Source organism: Colossoma macropomum, unplaced genomic scaffold, assembly GCF_904425465.1.
Source record: "Colossoma macropomum unplaced genomic scaffold, Colossoma_macropomum, whole genome shotgun sequence".
In the NCBI taxonomy this organism is placed as follows: domain Eukaryota; kingdom Metazoa; phylum Chordata; class Actinopteri; order Characiformes; family Serrasalmidae; genus Colossoma; species Colossoma macropomum.
This window is the reverse complement of record NW_023494787.1, coordinates 23,930,722-23,951,373: the sequence shown is the minus strand read 5'-3', so window position 1 is coordinate 23,951,373 and position 20,652 is coordinate 23,930,722. Positions and strand designations below refer to the sequence as shown.

The 20,652-nt window shown below is 39.4% G+C and overlaps 2 protein-coding genes across 2 annotated transcripts; one reads left to right on the top strand and one right to left on the bottom strand.

Moving 5' to 3' along the window:
• Window positions 1–989: 989 nt before the first annotated feature.
• klhl43 (kelch-like family member 43) lies at window positions 990–14,506 on the top strand. The gene is made up of 6 exons (XM_036566591.1): window positions 990–1,217; window positions 5,848–6,595; window positions 7,580–7,926; window positions 9,179–9,478; window positions 11,082–11,257; window positions 11,489–14,506. The coding sequence occupies exons 2-6, from the start codon at window positions 6,181–6,183 to the stop codon at window positions 12,231–12,233; spliced, it is 1,983 nt and encodes a 660-aa protein (XP_036422484.1). The 5' UTR covers window positions 990–1,217; window positions 5,848–6,180; the 3' UTR covers window positions 12,234–14,506.
• Window positions 14,507–16,871: 2,365 nt separating this feature from the next.
• On the bottom strand, window positions 16,872–20,163 carry rpl11 (ribosomal protein L11). The gene is made up of 5 exons (XM_036566590.1): window positions 19,975–20,163; window positions 19,758–19,864; window positions 17,376–17,507; window positions 17,146–17,256; window positions 16,872–16,953 (listed from the first exon to the last, which is right to left on the bottom strand). The coding sequence occupies exons 1-5, from the start codon at window positions 20,096–20,098 to the stop codon at window positions 16,924–16,926; spliced, it is 504 nt and encodes a 167-aa protein (XP_036422483.1). The 5' UTR covers window positions 20,099–20,163; the 3' UTR covers window positions 16,872–16,923.
• Window positions 20,164–20,652: the final 489 nt, after the last annotated feature.

Here is a 20,652-nt window from a genome sequence, read left to right as displayed (position 1 = left end):
TTCGCCCACCTGTGTAAAATGATCGAATTGTAAGTCACTCTTAGCGTCTGCCAAATGCCATAAATGTGAATGTATCAGTCCAGCTGATGAAAGCCCAACACAACCGCTCTCACACATCAGTACTATTTTAAAAAAGATAGCATTAATGTTTGAATAAGATACAGCTCTAGTGCGTTGGTGTTTTCAACTACCAGCAGTTAGCTTTTGTTTTTTAAACTCTTTAGGTTAATAAATAAATCTAAAACAAGCAGCAACAGTAAGCTGCCTCTCCGAGAGGTAAACAGATGACATTGTGTGGTCATCATGATAAATTAAACACTTTTCTGAGAATATCATAAGTGTCATCAGTACATCTACAACCTTAGAACCTAGAACCTTAAACAACTGCATGGATCATTAAAACAGCATAATTTTCCTTGTTTAACTGGATGAATTGCAGCCTAATTGGATGTAGTGGTGCACAGAAATGCTGTGAAATGTATGTAGTTTTCCATAGTCCTTTTTAAATGTAATGGACGCATTGTCATTCCAATTTATCTAATTCAAGAACTTAACCCAACCAAATTATATTGTGATCTCAAACTCATAGTCAAACATGTAGATGCAGTAACTGATCATATCTCTTAGTGTAATCAGAAACATTTCATTGCTGTTGGTGATAAAAAGTTGATAATTGTGCTAAGCTCTTCTTCACGAGTTCATGGACATGCTACATAATTGGTTTACCCCAACAGCTTCATGGAAAATAGCTGTTTAACTATATATATATATATATGAGGACAAACAATCACAGCTGTGACTGTATTCAGCATCTTGTAAGGATTCTCATGCTCAGGCTCTAGTAAAAATACATGAGCACAGCGTGTTGGCATGACTGTAAAACCAGTGTTGCCCGCCTCTTTTCCATTTCTGGATTGGGGCAGGGGAGCAGGCTGGATATCAACTATGTTTGGTGGGGAGGGGTGGCTGGCTGTAAAAGGAGATGGAGGTGCAGGTGGGGCTGAGGCCTTGGGGGTTATGTTACAGGGCTTCGGCTGGACCCTGCCTGCTTCAAACTCTGAAACCGACAGTGCTCTGACAGACAGACAGAGGACAGAAGGGTACAGTATCACAGAAGAGGAAGGAAACAGAGAGGGATTTTGTTAAGAAGTGAAAGAAAGCTAAAAGAGACACCAAAGAAGGAGATAATAGAGTGATTAAGAGAGCAGAAAAATAAGGTAAAACATTTTCACCTCTGCTTTATTTTTGCATGTCTGCTTGCCTTCATAGGACCAGAGCACAAGGATAAGTAACGGTAATTCTACATTAAAATAATACTATTTGGGACCTGGGATGGAAACTAGTCTAGAACTGAGAATTAATTAACATTTTCAAATTCATTAGCATTTACAAAAGCCCTGATCAGCTGCTTTTTTATTTTGCTACATGAGACTCATGCGTACGTCTACAGCAGCTGCACATTAGGAAGACTTTGGATCAGCATGCCTTACAGTGTAAACATACTGTTATTAATCCATGTCAAAATCACCTTCAGTGTGGTTGGCTAAATTTAAATAGACCAAAAACACTGAATGACATGTAGAGGGAAGCTCGTCCCGCCTACAGCTTTTCTCAGTCTCTATAAATAACAGGCAGAGATAGTGGCAGGAATGCTGTGGCTGAGGGAGGTGGGCTTCAGGATTGACCACTGACAAACACGACAGCTGCCAAAAGTCAATGAACCCTTCCTTCAGCCGCTTTTCATCTCGCCTTACCTTCATGCCTTCTTTTTATCGTTCCAGTTTCCACTCCCAAATCTTCTCTTGCTCCTCCCTCCCAGGTCAATCAGTCTTTGCTTACCTCCCACTTACCCCTTACCAACATATTTCATGGGTAATGATATTACTACCAGACCAAGCAGAGACTCAAACCTATCACCTTTCACGAGCCCAACCACTCATCTCAATTCTTATTCATCAAGCTAAGCTCAGTCTTCATTGAAGTAGCATAACCTCCATGCTGCGGTTTGTATCTATCATCACATTCCCTAATTTCTTAGTTTATGTGCAGTCCTACTGTACTTAGACTGTTATTCTTTTCCTTATGTCTCAAAAGTTCAAAAAGTGCAAAAGTTTGGGCGCCCCGGTCAAATATGTGAAAATAAGAACACATCATCTACAGAGAACGCACTTTCTGCACATTTTAATGGGAAAAATAAAACAGAAAAAAATGGCCTGTGCAAAAGTTACATTTATATTTTTATATTTTTTTACATTTTATATTTTTGTTTTAATTCTTCCAATATGGTAAATAAACAAATAAATACAAACTGTGAGCTAAAATTTACAGAAAAATGTTTTTCTTAATTTTGCTTCCTGTAGAGGATGTTAACCTTTTTCCACTTAGAAAATCCACAGAACATGTTATTTGACTGGGGGTATTCAAACTTTTATATATATAGAAAAATTATAATAGTTATGTAGTTTAATGTCTCCTTGTAGTTGGCTATGCAATCTACAGTATTAATCCATCCAGCACTATAAAATTAATAATTACAAAAACAAATACGTCACGCCAGTTTGGTCACCCATATATTGTTCACCTCCCCCCATCTTTCTAAAATAGATAGTATTAAATCACATGTTGCATTCATACTGTAATATGGCACTAGTATGTAACATATGATGCCAGGGACAGAGTTAAAATACTATCAACTGTCTTGGATCACATTTTAAGATTTGATCTTAAAAAGATTGCATATAAATATTTACATGTAATAACAATTTAAAAAAAATGTGAAAGGTTGTGTAGCTAAATGCAAGTTTTCAACCTGACCTATCAACAGCACTGGCAGAACAAATTTGTTGAGAACAAACTTCAACACAAATTTAGAATAAAATTTAAGCATGTTTTAGAAATGAGGTCCCACATTTAAATCCTGCACATTGTGCTTCTCCTAAAATGAAGTGTATTAAAGGTAAATTTGTCTCCCTTTGCTGCAGTAACACTCTACTCTTCTGAGAAGGCTTTACACTAAATGTTGGAGCATTGCTGTGAGAATTTGATTGCATTCAGCCAGAAGAGTATAAGTGAAGTCAGGCACTGATGTTGGATAATTAGTTCTGAATCACAAACACCAACTCGTTTGATAGAGCTCCATCACTCCAGAGAACACAGTTCACTGCTCCACAGGCCAATGATGAGGAGCTTTTTTCCCCTCTAACTGAAGCTTGGCACTGGGCATGGTGATATTAGGCTCCAGGGTATCTCATTCTATTGGCAGTGCTTTTCTGTTGAGATAATACAACCTGCATGTGTGCAGTTGAATGCCATGTTAGTAATGGATGCAACTGTACAAGGTGTTGTTCCATTTGCGATGACCTTAGGTCACGTTTAGCACCAAATAAAAACCTTAACCTTTACAATAAATGTGAATTTTCTAAGCAGGTTTTGGATAAATAGAAAACCCCAGCATCCATGGCAACAGGACTAAATCATATCTGTATTTGTACAACAGATGGGTTTCCACAACAACAGAAGCCTATGTGCACCTGAATGTGAGAATCCTGATAAAGCTTTGTGCAGAGAATGAGAGAGATGTTGAAGAGGGGGATTCACAGGGGAGCGTATCAGGGGCAGATGGCAGTGGGAGGGTAATTTAAGCAGTGCGGCCCCAGCAATGCTCTCCTGTGGCTTTAGAATATTTTTAGGCGGTGACTTGATTGCACCTGTGTCTCACAGTCTAAACAGTGTTTAGATGTAGTTCAGCTATGATTAGTGCTCTCCTCTCTTCTTTAATGTAGAAGTTACAAAAATATGTGGATCCTTAATAGAAGGCCTTGTTCAGATACACAGTCATTTTCACCATGTATGTATGTATGTACATTATATTTAGCTTTCATGGTCATCAAGCTTTTAGATCTTTATGGTTTGTATTGTCATTGTACACTACTCACTGTTCTCACAACAGAATGGAAAAATATATACTCTTGAAAACAAAGGTCCCAAAAAGGATTTTTGAGTGAGTGGGAAGAACCTTTCAAAGAATCTTCCCATAATGGAAAGGTTCTGCACCAATTAAATTTTAATTTCCAAGATCCTTTTAGGAACTTTTATTTTTTTAAAGGGAGAATTCCACCAATTTTTCTAAATGTCTGCATAATTCAGTCATTAAGATGTAAACATTCAGATTGATTTCATGTGAAATGGTGCATTGTGTAGAGAAACTACTTGGATTATAAATACTTAAGATAAGATTTACATAATCTTCCAATAAAAATTGAGAACATTTTGTTACTACATTGTTACTACACTAGTAACACTGAGTTACTATTTTGGAGAGCTCAAAATTTAGGCATCAAGTATTCTTATACCATTTCATATAATAACATTCTGTGAGGTACAGTGCTGTAAAAAAGTATTTGCCCAATTTCCTTTATTGTTTGCATATTTGTCACACTTTAGTGTTTCAGATCATCAAACTACTTTTAATATTAGACAAAGATAACCCAAGTAAACATAAAATGCTGTTTTTAAATGATAAAAGATTATTTCATTTATTGAAAGAAAAATGCTAATCAGCCCTACCTGGCCTTATGTTAAAACATAATTGTCCCCTTAGCTACTAAATCAACCAGTTAACCAAATTCAATTGACTGTTGAGTTTAATTTAACTAACCACACCCAGGCATGATTACTGCCAGACCTGTTGCATCTAAACATAAATAGAACCTGTCTGGCAATGTGAAACAGGCAAGAAGATCTCAAAAAGCAACACAAGATGCCACATTCTAAAGAAATTCAAATACAGATGCGAAACAAAGTCATTGAAATCTACTAGCTTGGAGAGGGTTCCAAAGCTGTTGCTAAGGCTCTGGGGCTCCAGCGAGCCACAGCGAGAGGCATTATCCACAAATGGAGAACATTTTTATTTATTTTTTATTTTTTTCCCCTGTAATGCTGATTTTTTCTGTAAAGCTGCTTTGTGACAACACCGGTTGTAAAAAGCGCTATATAAATAAACTTTGCTTGCTTCCTTGCTTGCTGCAGTAGCTGGCCTACCAAATTTTCACCAAGAGCACTTTGATGACTCATCCAGGAGGTCACAAAGGAACTGCAGACCTACTTGCCCCAGTTAAGGTCAAACTACACAATTCCATAATAAGAAAGACAATGGGCAAAAATGGCATCCATGGGAGAGTTGCAAAGCACAAACTACTGGTGACCAAAAAGCAAAGTCTCATCTTGCATTTTCAAAAAAAACATCTAGATGACCCCCAAGAGTTCTGGGATAATGTTCTGTGTTCTGATGAGTCAAAGGTGGAACTTTTTGGGAGACATAGGTCCCATTCCATTTGGCATAAACCTAACACCACATTCCACCTTAAGAACATCATACCAACAGTCAAACATGGTGGTGGTACTGTGATGGTCCGGGGCTGCTTTGCTTCTGCAGAACCTGGATGACTTGTCATAACTGATGGAACCATGAATGCTGCTCTCTATCAGAAAAACCTAAAATTTTGTGCATACTCGTGTTGTCTGTATCTTATATTAAAATTAGTTGGATGATCTGCTCACAACCATTGCAAACAATTCTGACTCTGAATTTCTCTAGAATGGGGCATTTCACATCAAACCACTCTTACAGATGTAATTATGCAGAATAAGAGTGTTAGATTATATATAACCTACACCTTGGCACTCCTTATCAAGAAACTGCTGCAAAATCACATGCGGATGTCAATTACTTGTATTTCACGCTCAAGAATGAGAAACAAAATCACGTATCGTGTTCCAGTGTACATGTTCTGGGCACAGTATTTACCCTGCTGTTACTGGAATGCCACCATTTTTTGTATTTTTCAGGTGCTGTGTGCTGATACTGACCACCCACCGACCACCTAGTAATTCATCTCCACCTGTCAGTTGTCCTTTCTTATAAAACCCAAGTCACTTAATGAGTCAGTAATTGTTAACCTGTCCATCTGTCCCTTTAATCTGTCAGTCAGTCAGTACTCGGTTGAGGAATAAAGTGCCAGAAAGTCTGTCCATGAAAACCTTAAAAACACACATAAAAATACATTAAAACTTGTCTGACAGAGTGTCAGTCGACATTTTATGACTATTAGCCTGTGATTTAGGGATCACTGTTAATTGTAACTAATATAGAGAACCACTTAAATTAGCCCAAGTGTCATCATGGCCCCCAAGAAGAAATCACCTCGGCCCAAGAAGGCAACCCCAGAGCCGGTGCAGGTGGAGAGTGGGGTAGTGGTGCCTGAGCCAGGAGTTAAGAAACTAGAATTACCTTTAAATGTTGAGCAGCTGAACCGACTCAACGGGATCCCCCTGCCACCCCCCGTGATCCGCCCTGGGGAGAGGGGCTTCGGCCTAGGGGGTGAGTTGACTCGGCCCCTGCACGGATCGGCTCTTCTGGAGGAGCTGAGCCGCATGAGGCAGGAGCGCTTCCTCACTGACCTGGAGCTGGCCTGCAAGACCAAGTCCTTTGATGTCCACAAGCTGGTCCTGTCCTCTGTCAGTCAGTATTTGCGTGAAGTCCTGGCCAAGGATTCAGGCCTCAAGCGCCTGGAGCTGCCTACCCTCTCACCCCTAGGTAAGCAGCATAATAACTGTGGGATAGTAAGAGTGCACTGGGGTCCTGTTTCAATACTTTTTAACATGCCCTCGCCAACTTCAACTCACCACTCAGAAATGCATGACACCTATGTTTTTCAAGGGGCCACTCCCAGTGCGAGGAGGGGATAGTGAGGAGTGTGAATTTTTCAATGATGTGGTTTTTAAATATTAAGTATTTTAAAGTGTTTTATTCTACAGCTTATAAACAGCTTTTTCTTTTTTTTTGGGAGGTTTGAAAACAGAAATGCGTCAAGTTGCAATGATTTCTAGCTTAGGTTTGCGGCCGAAGCCGATACTTACATTCACTCAATTCCTTGCTCTTCCAAGTGCTCATCTAATAAATTTTCCTTATGTTGATAAAGTAATGGAATGGCCTGTAAGATGCTAAGTCCAAGTGGATGAGGGTTTGTTAATACTGGAATAGACATGGGTGAACTCCCAAAACTGCCATACAGTGTGTAGCAGAGGTCACCATCCCTGTTCCTGGAGATCTACCTGCCTGCAAAGTCTTGTTCCAACCACAGTCTGCCACACCTGCTCCAGCAAAGTAACTTCTTCAGAAGTCCTTGATTAGCTGGCTCAGATGCATTAGTGATTGATAAGAGAGGGCGGGGCATGTTAGGTTGGAAGGTTGGACCTAAACTTTACAGTAAAGTAGATCTCCAGGAGGATTGTTGGTGACCACTGGTGTACAGTGTAATGTTTTTTTGTGATCTCATCAGATTTAGTTAAATTACCCTGTACAACCTCCAGCTTCCTCCATATTGCTTTAAACTGCACATGCAGACTTACTTGAGAGTGAGTTCCAGATGCATGCTGGCACAGATCACGAACAACTGGACCAACCTGAACCTAACATAACAACAAATGGTTGTCTGCTTGTCTCAGGGTTTCTAAGTGCAGCCCTCAGCCTAAATAACCTTCCACATACCTCAGTCAATTCTTTCTCTTTTAACTTCAGGTCTAGCCAATGTGATCACTTTTGCTTATCTGGGCCGTGTGCACATGTCCCTGTACACTATTGGCTGTACGGTGTCTGCGGCCAGCACACTGCAGATCCCCCACCTCCTGCAGATGTGCATGGACTTCCTGATGTCAGAGCTGAATGTGCACACCTGCGTGTATGTGTGGAACATCGGCACGGCCTATGGCCTGGGCCCAGTGCGGGATGCTGCCCGTCGCTTTGTGCTGGAGAACTTTGCCCAGTTCTCTGAGACGCCTCAGTTCACTCAGCTCACACTGGAGCAGATTGTTGCTTTCCTGCAGGACGACAATCTTATCCTGCCTTCCGAGGTCACCACTTTCCAGGTCAGAACACCTGTTCTCATTGCACACTCAGGCTTTCTGCTGCCCCCACATATTACAGATTATTATTCAAAAGCTTTAAATCAACTTGTTTGCAGATAAACGTATAAAAAATTCTAACATGCTAGTTCTGGGAAATAAATATACAAATAAAATATTTATATAAAAATACATTTAAAAATACAATAATATGTTTGATGTGTTCAGACTGACAAACAGAGCTCTTGATGTTTGAAAAATGAAAGAGAAAGCTGATTCTAAAGCTAATTAATATCCCAGATGACTCATATTTCAAGTGGTGATCTTTATAAAGTATTATTAAAAAAACTATTTTGTAAATAAAATAATTACAGTATATTACTTATCATTTAATAACTTTTTGTTGTTTCCATATTTAAATATTGAATCAAAAAATGTAAAAATTGTTGATTCCATTGATACAATGGAAAATCAAATTTTCTTCACCTTTTTTGAAATAAAAAGTTTGCTTTAGTATGTAAATTTCAAAATGAACCATACCATTCAATCCCCAGTAAATAAGGTCCATATATAGAAACTAAGCAAAATAAAATATTCAATTTTAAATTAATGAATTTTTGTGATTTCTCAAAAACCAACACATTTACATATATCCTCCTATCCAGCCTACAGCAGTTTAGCCCCACCCACTCAGACTGAAGTTATAAGAAGTGTTTCAGCCCAGTCTTAAAGGTACCATATCAATGGGTAAAAGGGTAATGAAATTTTGGAAAATTGTTATGTAAAAATTAATTATGACTTCTTTTAGTACATTAAACCACAGAAATATCATAAGTGGACCTCAGTGGAAAAAAACAAACAAAAAATAGAAAAATGTAATAAAATATAATCAACATTGTGTAAGTTATTATTTTTACATAATAACAAAAAGAATTAATTGGACAAGTCTTTCCAACATTCTTAACAGTAGTGTATACAGTATGTAATTGTACACCAACAGAGAAGACAGGGGAAATATAAAGAGGGCAGAGAGAGGGAGAGGGGGATTCACAGAACTTGAGGAGGCCCTATTTATAAGTATGACCCAAAAGCAAAATATATCAGCATGAATATAAATACTCACTTACTGTATATAGAAATAGAATGGGTGTAGAAAGAAAGCGGGGTTAGGGATGGAATGCTATGCACATCAGAAACTATATATATAGTGTATATAAAGTAAGGCAAGTGTGACTCTTAATATGGTTTGCTGTGTTTAACCTTTCTTCGGATGCAGGTAGCCATGAAGTGGCTGGATTTTGACCCAACCAGACAGGCTCATGCTTCTGAGCTGCTGTCTCATGTACGCTTTGAGACCATCCCTGCCAGTGAGCTTGTCAGTGAGATCCAGCCTGTTGCACGTATGATGCAGGACCCTCAGTGTCACCGTCTATTGGTGGATGCCATGAACTACCATTTGCTACCATACCAGCAGAATACTCTACAGTCCCGCCGCACCAAGGTCCGTGGCAGCCAGACCACACTGCTCACCATCGGAGGGCGCCCCTCCCTCACTGAGCGGGCCCTGAGCCGAGAGGTCAGTCTTACATATGCCAGTCTTGAACAATTACTGTTATACACAATAGTAAATTGTGTAAAAACCTGCACACCATTTCCCTTATAACAAGACTAATATAAAAGAAGTCTATGACAAAATATTTTAAGTAACAGACTTCTGTTACTTGTTCGCTACATTATCACTTTGGTGCAAACCTAAAGAAGCAAACTTTAGACAACATAACATGTTGTTTTTTCCTTGAAACATTTTTAAGGTTTCACTGTTGTTGTTTGTGTCAAGTTTGTGCTTTTAAATAAGATACAACCCAAAAATGACCCCTCATAGGCTTCTACAGGACATAGAACTGCATCAAGTTTTGGGTTCAAAATGGTCTTGTAAACTGCAGCCAGAAACAGTTCAGCATCATGATTTCCTTGGATTATTACAGGAATTTAGAATTAGATTATATTGATGTATTCACCAAATATTTTAAGCATTCTTTACCTAATATCTGTCTACTCTGGCTGTACAAATTTTAGTTACGTGTTCATCCACTTGAGCTCAACTGCAGTGAAAAGAGATGACAAACTTATCACTACTCACAATATTTGAATATGCCAAGAGTAGTACAATAATCCCAGTTCAAATTATGGCACTGTATTAGAATGCTGCCCCAAAATACACATGTGAGTGGAACATGACACCCTCACCCTCAAAAGTGAGAGACCACCCTTCATGTATTAAATTTCCAGTCAAAACAGCTATTAAGTACAAGTTATTCATTTCACAGGATATATTTCTGAGGAGATTACATGTAGAATAATCCACTAGCATAAGAAAAGGGGAAAGCTAATGGAAAATAACTGCAAATAACTGCAAACTACTGACTAATAAGAAAAGAGAAAATGGGACCACCAAAGCTTTCACCATCAGATACACAGTAATGTAACAGTACAGCACAGCAAAGCTTTCATCTTTGAGAAATATCTATGTGAAAATCACTTCAAATCTGAAAAAAATCCACGTGTTTCTGTCCATCTGTCCACTGTGAGAAGACAACTCAGTGCTATGGGTCTGAAAGGATCTGTAACTGTCAAGAATCTGTTATAAAGAAAAGGAAATAGAAAAAAGAAAAAACAAAGAATTTTTAAGAACAAAAGACTGGCCACCCCAGAGTCCTCAACTTTAAGTCTGCTGAAAAGAATGGAAACTGTAATAAAGGCAAAGTGTGGACACACAGAATACTGAAAAATATATATTATATTTAGATGTTAATGCTTCTGTGTCATTTTCTGTTAAATTATTGCTTTCTTCATGCCAAAAAACGAATAACTTGTACTTAATGGCCATTTTGGCTGAGAATTTAATACATTTGCACAATACTGTACATTCTGTTGTTCATTTGGTCTTAGTCTATGCATTACTGCTTCAGTGGTACATCACTTTCCAAAGTAATCTTCTGTGTGGTTCTATGCACTGTGGATGCCTATGGGAAGAGATTTTTGTACCATATCTTAAGGTACCAGCAATGATTTCACAGAACCATCATCAAGTTGGATTAAAAATGTTATTGAGAAAAATGGTAGTCTACTCTTCTAACATTCTCCTCATTATGACTAGTCTCATATCTTCCTGCCTACAGGTGCTATGGAGAGACCCTCGTGAGGGAGCTGCCACATGGCGCCATCTTTCCCAGCTCCCTGCTAAAAGCTTCAACCAGTGTGTTGCTGTGATGGATGGTTTCCTATACGTGGCAGGTGGAGAGGACCAGAATGATGCCAGAAACCAGGCCAAACATGCTGTCAGCACCCTCTGCAGGTATACTTCTACACACTACATCATTACAGATAATAAAGCAGCCAGTAGCAAATCAACTAATCTAAAATCAAGCTGACCATTTAAACTTTTTTATATGGCCACATCCTAAAGCTTATCATTCAGTAACTACATGGAAATCAATGCAGTAAGATTAGGTTGTTGTTGTTATGAAGTCATAAGAGTGAGGTATGGTCTGATCTCCCTTATCCCTCACTGTGCACCCCCCTGCAGATACGACCCCCGCTTTAATACCTGGCTGCACCTGAGCAGCATGCGCCAGCGCCGCACCCACTTCAGCCTGGTGGCTACTGGAGGGCGCCTCGTTGCCATAGGCGGCCGGAACACCGATGGACTGCTGGCCACCATCGAGAGCTATCTTCCATCTTCCAACAGCTGGCAACTCCGTGCTCCCATGGAAATGCCGCGCTGCTGCCACGCCAGTGCTGTCCTGCCCTCGGGCGACGTCCTGGTGACTGGAGGCTACATCAACTGCGCCTACTCCCGCTCTGTGGCTTGCTACAGCCTGGAGAGCGACAGCTGGAGTGAGCGGGCGCAGCTGGAGACGCCCCGCGGGTGGCACTGCTCAGCCACGCTGGGTGGCAAGGTGTACGTGGTGGGTGGTAGCCAGCTGGGCCTGGGTGGAGAGCGTGTGGATGTGCTGACCACTGAGGTGTTCTGCCCGGAGAGCGGTCAGTGGAGCAGGGCTGCCTCCCTACCCCTGGGAGTGAGCACTGGTGGCCTGTCCCCATTGGGTGACCACCTGTACCTCTTGGGTGGCTGGAATGAAGCAGAAAAGCGCTACAAGGCAGCAGTTCAGCGCTATGATCCAGGCACCGACACCTGGTCCATTGCAGAAGACCTGCCTGAGCCCACGGTGGGCGTGTCCTGTTGCGCCCTGGCCCTGCCCCCACGCCACACTTCTCGTAGGCACCGCAACACCCCCAACCATGAAGAGCAAGGCAGCATGACTGCATGAGAGAAGAAGGAAGGCAGGAAGGAGAGGAAGAGAAAGAAGAAGAGAGTGATTAGTAGAGAGGAAAGTGAGAGATAAATAAAGAAGAAGTACACAGCTACTAGTCAGTGAGGGTTAAAAGAAGAGAGTGAAGTAGATGGTGGGGTGGAACCATTTTTGGCTCCTTTACTGCTAAGATATCATTATGTACCAAGGTATCAAGGGAGTTTAGTGTTACAGGGCCCACTTTTTAACAATGTGAAAATGACTAGGAATGCACCCCGTACTGTATGTGCTTCCACAGAATGTATGGGAGGTGTTTGAGCCAGTGAGAAAGCGAGCATGCCTGTGCTTGTGTGTCCTGTTTATGTTTGTATGCCCGAATGTTAGAATGAATGAGTTTTAGAAATTGAGCCATACAGTCCTTTGCAAAATATCACCTCACCAATCGCAACTACACAAAGGGTAGAGTAGAATGAAACCATCACTTAATCTCAGCCTATTTATTACATTACATATTTATTGTGTGCTACATATTTATCAAGGGATATTTCTCAAAGTAGTTTAGCTCAATGGCTAAAAAGAATATACATGTATTAATACTGAAACTGAAACATTTATATACTATGCACATGCAACACTAAGGGCACTGATGTGAGTTGGCTGGAGAATGTTCCACTGAAGGCACATATGAGGAGAACATAACATTGTGATCTTTACCATTAAATAGAACATGTATAGTGGGGTCCAAATGCCTGAGACATTTTTTTTTGTCTAAAATAAAGATAAAGTTCTAGTAATTTGAAACATTTTCAACAAAGAAACTATGACAAGTAAAATGAAGAAGAAATATTTAACATTCTGAACTATTGCTAGGTCACTATTCAAATGTAAAGCTGCACTATGTAAGATTTGGACGCAACATGCGGAAGAATATTTTGTAACGTCGGTTGTGCTCCGGTCCCCAACGAGTGGATGAATCTGATGTTTGTGAGCACGTTTAAAGAGCTTTCAGTGAGAACTCAGTTAAAACATGCTGAAGGACGTGTCTTCCGAGGATGTGAGTGAATTATCTACTACTGTCATCATATCTTCATTAGTATAATGTTGATTTTGCGTTTGAGACCTGAACTTCGAGCCAGACCTTGTTTTTGAGCCTGTGACGTTAATACGTAAAGACGTACAATGTGGTCTAAAAAACTCCCCCAAAATCTGACTCGGGTGAATTTGATCTACTTATCATTGCACAAACTACTTATCCATACCAGCTTGAATGCACACTCTCATTAAAGCAAAAGAGGGGGAAACTCTTCAGAAACTATGTGCCACTCAAATTGTTATGCTGATAATATAATTTGTATGACATTTTTTGTATAAATTAAAAAAAATATATATAAATAGAATCATTTCCACAAGTAGTCTTTTGGGCCCCACTGTATGAGGTTTGTCTTTTCTGATCTTCTTGTAAGTTTCAAAACAAAGATGTAGCATTAATGCCATTATTTGGCCTACAGTCCTAAAAAATGGTTCTTCAAGGGTTCTTTAGTAAGGGCAGTGGTTCTGTTTATAACCATACATTCTGTATAGAACCACTTCATGCTTAAATGGTTCTCTGCATGGTAAAAAGGTTATTCAGCTTGATGGAAAACATGTTGTTCTAGAGCGAACCTTTTTGAAAATGGTTCTACAACACCAAATATGGTTCTGCTGTTGTTGATATCAGGCTTCTAAGAATGAAGGAACCCTTTTTGGTGCTATATAGAAAATACACAGAACCTAAATGGAAACATTGCCTTTACTAAAGCACCCGTGAAGAACCATCTTTTTAAAGTGTGTATATCAAAACGTGGACACCTGGTTTAACATCATCCAAGGTCACGTTTTCTTTTTATGTTTGGATAAAAAGATAGGTCTTCCCAGCTTTCCTGTCTGCTCACCTGCATCTGTGCGGTGGTCATCCTCTGCTGACTTCATGCCGTTGCTCATGTGGAACGCTTTTCCTAAAAAATCTTCCTAAGAGAGCCAGTGAACATCCTAGAGAGAGAAACCTGTTCATGGCAGAGAGAAATATAAAATGTGAAACATTTTAGTCAAGAAAAAGAATCTGCTGTCTGTAATAAGTTGAAAGGCTTCTTTTCAATGTGATGCTGCCTCTATAGAGTAAATGGTCACTAGCTGATAGTAAGGCTTTGGAAGTTGAATGGAGAGGAGTATGTAGGTGTTGCAAGTGGCAGATGATGCAAGGATTCCAGGTCTCTAGGATTTCACTGAATAAAGCCAAATTTCTCAAAGCAAAATGTGTTGTTTTATCTTTACAAATCAAATTAATTCTGATATAAATAATGAACCCCTTTCTAATGCCTGATATGTGGTAGCTTTTCACTAAAACAAAATATAGACAAAATAAGTTCAATTTTAGTGAAGAGAACATGGAACATGACTTACAATATACACCAACTGGCCACTTTATTAAGTACACCTCCTGTATTTACACACATTATCCATTTTATCAGCTCCTTTTACCATATAGGAGCACTTTGTAAGTCAACCTGTTTCCCTGCATACTTTATTTGCCCCCGTTGACCCTGTTCTTCAATGGTCCAGACCACCACTCAGTAGGTACTATTTGGGTGGTGGATCATTCTCAGCACTGCAGTGACACTGATATGATGGAGGTGTATCTCAGATATTTTGACACGGTATGACCTGTCCTACTTTGAAAGGTTTGAGCACCCTTGGACTACAGCTTGTTAACTGTAGAGCTACAAAATGCACCTATATGATAAGTGGAGCTGATAAAAAGTGTAGATACAAGAAGGTGTACTTAATGAAGTGAGATTTTCTTCAAGACACATGCTTTTTAATTAAGGCTGGCTGGAATTAAACCAACATTTTTAGCTGTCTTGCTGGATGGATTGTACACAAGTATATACAACTCACAGTAACATTATTAAAATTTCGTGAAATAATTTAGTCATGAACTTAAAGGCTCAAAATTTTGTTAGTGTTGTATTTTAATTAATAACAAACTTGTTTTACAGTAAATGGACACTGACCCTCCCCCCAACCTAGAATAAAAACACATTATATTTGAAGAAGCATTCACTCCATACACAATTACAATATCAGTAGTCCCCTTCTTTCATGATTGGACAGTTTATCAGTTTCCTTATATGTCAATCATTACCAATCACTAACAATCACTACATCATCTGGACTTAGGGAGTCTAAGACTTTAGTTATGTGGTGGTGACTGTTGTGATGTTGAAAACCTTCCTTCAAGGCTCACCTTTTTGTACAGTGGCCTTGGGTTTTACAAATCCTTTTTTCTTTTTACCCTACTAGAAGCACGTCACCAACAAGAAACATACACAAAGAATCTTTATGTAATCGCCTTTCTTTATCAGAAAAAGAGATTTGTGGATTTGGTCAGGAACATTTAACCTATTCCAATTTACTGTACATATCATTGTTTTATTGCATAACTTATTACCGTACAAAATAAATACTAGTAGAAATACTAGTGCAATACTAGTGTATATTGTGTAGAATCTAATGTGTACATATTTTTCATATATATATATATATATATATATATATATATATTTTTTTTTTTTTAATTGTGTTTAAGTACAACAAGGGGGCTAAACACAATAAACATCATTTGAAGTTTCTCTAAAATCATAGTAACAGTTTTAATATTATAGGTGAAATCTAATTACGTTAATGCAGGTGCAGTCAAGCCACATCTATCCTGGCAGGAGTTTCTTCCAAGTTAACAGCCCCACATGCACAAAAAAATGAATATTTTGTTGAGCAAGAAGGTAAGCCACTGAGTTTTAAACCACCACTACTAAAAAACACACCTAATCATAGAATTTTCTTGGCATAGACTATAAATCTCTGGCACTCCAGGCCACACAAGTTAAGACATCATACTTCTGTAAATTAGCTGTATATATTGCATCCATTATCTTTACAAAGATAGCAGCATTCTAACAAACAGCGCCACATCTGTTATAACTGTTAACAAAACCCTACATAAAACACAGGTTCCCAACCCTGGTCCTGGAGAACCTCCTGCCCAGGACATTTTACCATTTTCCCAGCTGCCAGCACACCCACTTCAAGTCATGAAGGGCTTGTACTCAGAGCACATAAAACACTACTCTGCAGAGTTTCAACTATGCCCTCAAACCAGGGGTGTCCAACTCATCTGCAAAGGGCTGGTGTGTCTGCAGATTTTCATTCTAACAAAGCAAGTGCTTATAATCTGCTGTTGAAGGCTGAGACCAACTGATTAAACAAGCAGAATCAGTTGTGCTTCTGCTAGTTTGTAATGAAAATCTCTAGCCACCGCAGCCCTTTACAGACAGGACTGAACACCCCTGCTCTAGAGTTTATGATGGACATAAAGCCTCATTTAAAATAAAAACTACAAACTGAATGTCGAAACGCTTAGTGGTGAGGTTTCCATCCAATCAAATTTTAGAATGTAACTAAAATGTTACAAAAAAAAAACCACAAGTCTCCATCAACTCTGTAAACGAATAACATTTCTGTGAAATATTTACTTCCTCCCATTTTAACTTGTAAACAAATATTTGGAACCACATTGCCATGAATTAACATTCATTTCTGAAAAATGACAAGAGGCAAAAATGGGCTTTTCGTTTTTATTTGTTTGTTATAAACAAAATCAAAAGGTGGTCCTCTACTTGCCAGGGAGGATGATGCCATCATACTGAAAGACAAAAACAAGAAAAAGTCAAGTTAAAACTTAAGTTAATAAACAAGAAAGTATCTGCAAACAAACGTCTCAAAGCACAGCAGTTCAGGTTAAGCATGATGTGTAGTAGTATCCAAAATACATATAATGAAACAGTGGCTAATGAAGAGATCCCCTCCTGTTATCAAGATGAAGTTTTAGACACACCTTCTGCTGGAACCAACGCATGGCTTCCTCCTTGCGGATGCGGTGCTTGAAGCCAATGCGGCCCCTCTTCCTCTTCCTGTCAGCAATGCTGAAGCCGGGTCTGCCCAGAACCTGCAATCACAGCAAAGTGACTATCAAAAGTCCATCTCACAGCGGCGATAGCTATCATTCAGAAAGCTAGAAAGCTCACTGTTAATACATTTCAGAGCTGCAAAACAAATCACACTCACCACGTAGAAGTCCAAGCCGTAGATGCCAATGCTGGGGTCGTACTTGATACCCAGATCGATGTGCTCCTGGATACCAAAACCGAAGTTTCCGCTGTCAGAGAAGTTGTTCTTCCTCAACTCGTACTCACGCACCTGAATCCACAATGACATTAGGGAGAACAGATTAAGAACAACGCTATAGACGCACTAACAGCATGTCAGCAAAAATAAAGAAAACATTAAAACCTCACTAAAAACACTCAGAACCAATATGACAGTTAAACGTGTTGTGGTAAAGCATGGGGTCGATGTTAACTACACTGCAAACTGAAGTGAACTTTCTGTCTGGTCTGTGAAAGGACAGAAGCAGTACAGTGAACACCTAAAACTGTGAGAAGCCACTGACAGCCGGGCACCAAACCTCTACAAAACAATATTTCACACCATGATACAAAGAGTATTACAGGGGAATTCCACGCATTTTTTTAGTGTTCGTTTAATTAAATCGTTAAGATGTATCTAAAGTCATTCAGAGTGGTCTGATGAGAAATAATGCAGATACAGTCAGAGGTGCTCACAGCGGTGGTGACAGGAACCAGGGGCCATATTACAGAAACACCTTAAGTCTTAAATCTTGACAACTTCAGTAAGGACTAAATTTAGGACCCTTTTAACTGTCCGTTTCCATTGTTTTAGGTAGCACAGCTCAACATAATTAGCATAATGATGTTACATTCAAACTGAAACTGGTGCTTTGACTTTTTTTTAACAGCGTTTTAAAAATTGCAGACACTGCTGTCACAATCTCAACCGCTCCCTCTTATTACCCGTGTTAAGGTTGATGAAAATTCATCCAACAAAATATTAATGATGTCACTGAATAATAAGGAAACACAGCCATACGTGTTGCTGTTTATTAGGAGGAATAACGTTAGCGTGGTCAGCTGAAGCATTTGGGAAACAAACGGAGTGGCGACGCTCTGATAAACAGCACAAAGCGCTGTCAATATTTTTCAGGTTTACTGTGCTTTAGTTTTGCTTGCAATATGATGTTGTACAATAAGGTTCCTAAATTAAGATGAGAATTGCTTCTGTAATACAAATTTGTGAAAAATAGATTTTGGGACATGGAACTCACATACAGTGAACTTCAAACACTTGTCTCTGCCTTTAAATGCAAACCCTGCATTTGCAAAAGATGGCTAAGTTAAACAGGCTGAATCCAGAATTCTACACTGTTAGTTTGCTCTGAACATTTCACTCCAAACAGTTTGTCAAACCATGGACGATATCGAGCAAGCTTCACTCAGTGTTTGACACAGTAGAGAGAAACAGTTCCAACTTTATTAGCATCATAACCCCAAGCACAACCTCTAAGAACCTAGCCATGTTGTGTGATTTAATTCCCCTTTTTGATGGACGAAACTGTCATTTTAAATTGAAAGCTTCATAGTGAGCTAACAACTTCACTTTGTGTTGTCGAGATCGAAGGCAAGTAGTTAGTATAGGTAGTGTTGGCTACTAGCAAGCTCCAAGTAGCTACTAAAGCTAACTAAATAGTATGACAACCTAGCTTATTTACACAAAGGTTTGTTTCAGTTTCCTGTCTAGAACCATTGCAGTGCTGTAAACCAACAAACTGGACCAGAGCTCAACAAATTACTCATGAGCCCACCAAATCAGGGTAAACGGCCATGTATAATCATATCTAAGCGTTTTTTGACCCAAAAGTCACAATTTCTACAAAAGATATCGGAGAACAAAGTACTAAATAAATGCATTCTATGGCTTCTTTAAGACATTTATGGTAGAGAGGCACACAGGGTCATAAGGCAAAATAGAATGCAAAGAAACCTCCAATATGCAACACTAGACATCTAAACTTTCTGAATGACCTGGTTTAAACAACTGAATGAGAATTTTGAGAAAACTGCCCTTCATTCAACTGTTACTCTAAGAGCCGAATTTAGTTGTTCACCAGAATTACCAACAACTTCATATTACGCTGAAGACTGTTTATCTTAACATACTTACCACTGCAAAAAAACTTTAAACGCAAGCCATCAACTTCACAAGTTGACATTTTCCTTTCTTCAATATCCAAGTAAAGGCATTTTAGGTATTCTTGTTTCAAAAGTGGCTTTTCAGCTGTGGTTATGTTTTTGTGGTGTAAACCCTCAGCCAACTTCATAGTATGTACAGCATTACGACATAAAACGGAAAGTCCATTAGTAAAACTATCATTAAAATTAAATGACAAACACCAGGACACAGAGGCCAAAGCACCACATAGTTCAGTGTTTATCACAACTGACTCAATTTATAACAATGAGGATTAACATCAATGAAGTGCCAAGAAAACCCCAAAGTTTGCACAGCCACAACACTACAACACCACCTCACCTTCAGTCCCTTCTCCAGGATCTCCTCAGCCTTAGCACCACGAACAGTGCAGTGGACTGCAATCTTTTCATTCCTACGAATGCCAAAGGATCGCACAGTGTAGCGGGCTGAAAAGAGAAAACACTTTTTTTAATATGCTGAAATGTTGATACAAACCTATATTACATATACAACAATGCACACCCCACAAAAATGCTGAGAGGCAGAACAACATTACCTTTGGAGAAGACGGGAGTTTGGCCTGTCAGCTGTTCCAGCACCTTAGCAGCACGGGTCAGCCTATCACCACTCTCACCTACACAGATGTTCAGGCACAGTTTGCGGATGCGCAACTCCCTCATGGGGTTCTCCTTCTTCTCTCCCTGGTCCTGCAAAAAGAAACACCACCTTAACACTCAACTGAAAGATCAGCTGGATACACATATTGGTGAATAAATTACAACTGTTCAATGTAGTCATGTCTCATTTTGGAAAAACTCTCTAAAGTAATGCTGTCAAGTCACCAACTTTGGAGGACAGTGGTTCTCAACCCAGTCCAAGGGACCTCATGTCCTAAACATTTTTTCCCTTCCTCTAAAGCCATACAAGGCCTGTTTATCAGATTACCTCAATCAGGTGTCCTAAATGATGACGCAGAAATGAGCACAACGCGAGGTCCCCAAGACTGGGGCTGCGTGCAAAATCGAGCAAAAAACGTATAACCGTTAGCTAATGTACTTCGACATTTAGTACGGCAGTACTCGGGTTTAGGACTGAATAGCATGTTAAGTAACGTTAGCCACAGAAGCCCGTGACCGGGAGAAGTGAACTGTAACTATAAACACAAATAAAACCAACAATATTAAAAATAACGCCTTCGACCCAAAACTACCAGCGCTGTTACTATCAGCGTGGC

Bases quoted from the DNA above. Each gene is read 5' to 3' on its own strand.
- rpl11 (XM_036566590.1), bottom strand. From the start codon at position 20,098: ATGAGGGAGTTGCGCATCCGCAAACTGTGCCTGAACATCTGTGTAGGT. The intron at 19,865-19,974 runs GTAATGTTGTTC...TTCTCTTTTCAG, and splicing joins AACTCCCGTCTTCTCCAAAG to CCCGCTACACTGTGCGATCC. The intron at 17,508-19,757 runs GTGAGGTGGTGT...TTGTGGATTCAG, and splicing joins TCCTGGAGAAGGGACTGAAG to GTGCGTGAGTACGAGTTGAG.
- klhl43 (XM_036566591.1), top strand. From the start codon at position 6,181: ATGGCCCCCAAGAAGAAATCACCTCGGCCCAAGAAGGCAACCCCAGAG. The intron at 6,596-7,579 runs GTAAGCAGCATA...TTTTAACTTCAG, and splicing joins GCCTACCCTCTCACCCCTAG to GTCTAGCCAATGTGATCACT. The intron at 7,927-9,178 runs GTCAGAACACCT...CTTCGGATGCAG, and splicing joins CCGAGGTCACCACTTTCCAG to GTAGCCATGAAGTGGCTGGA.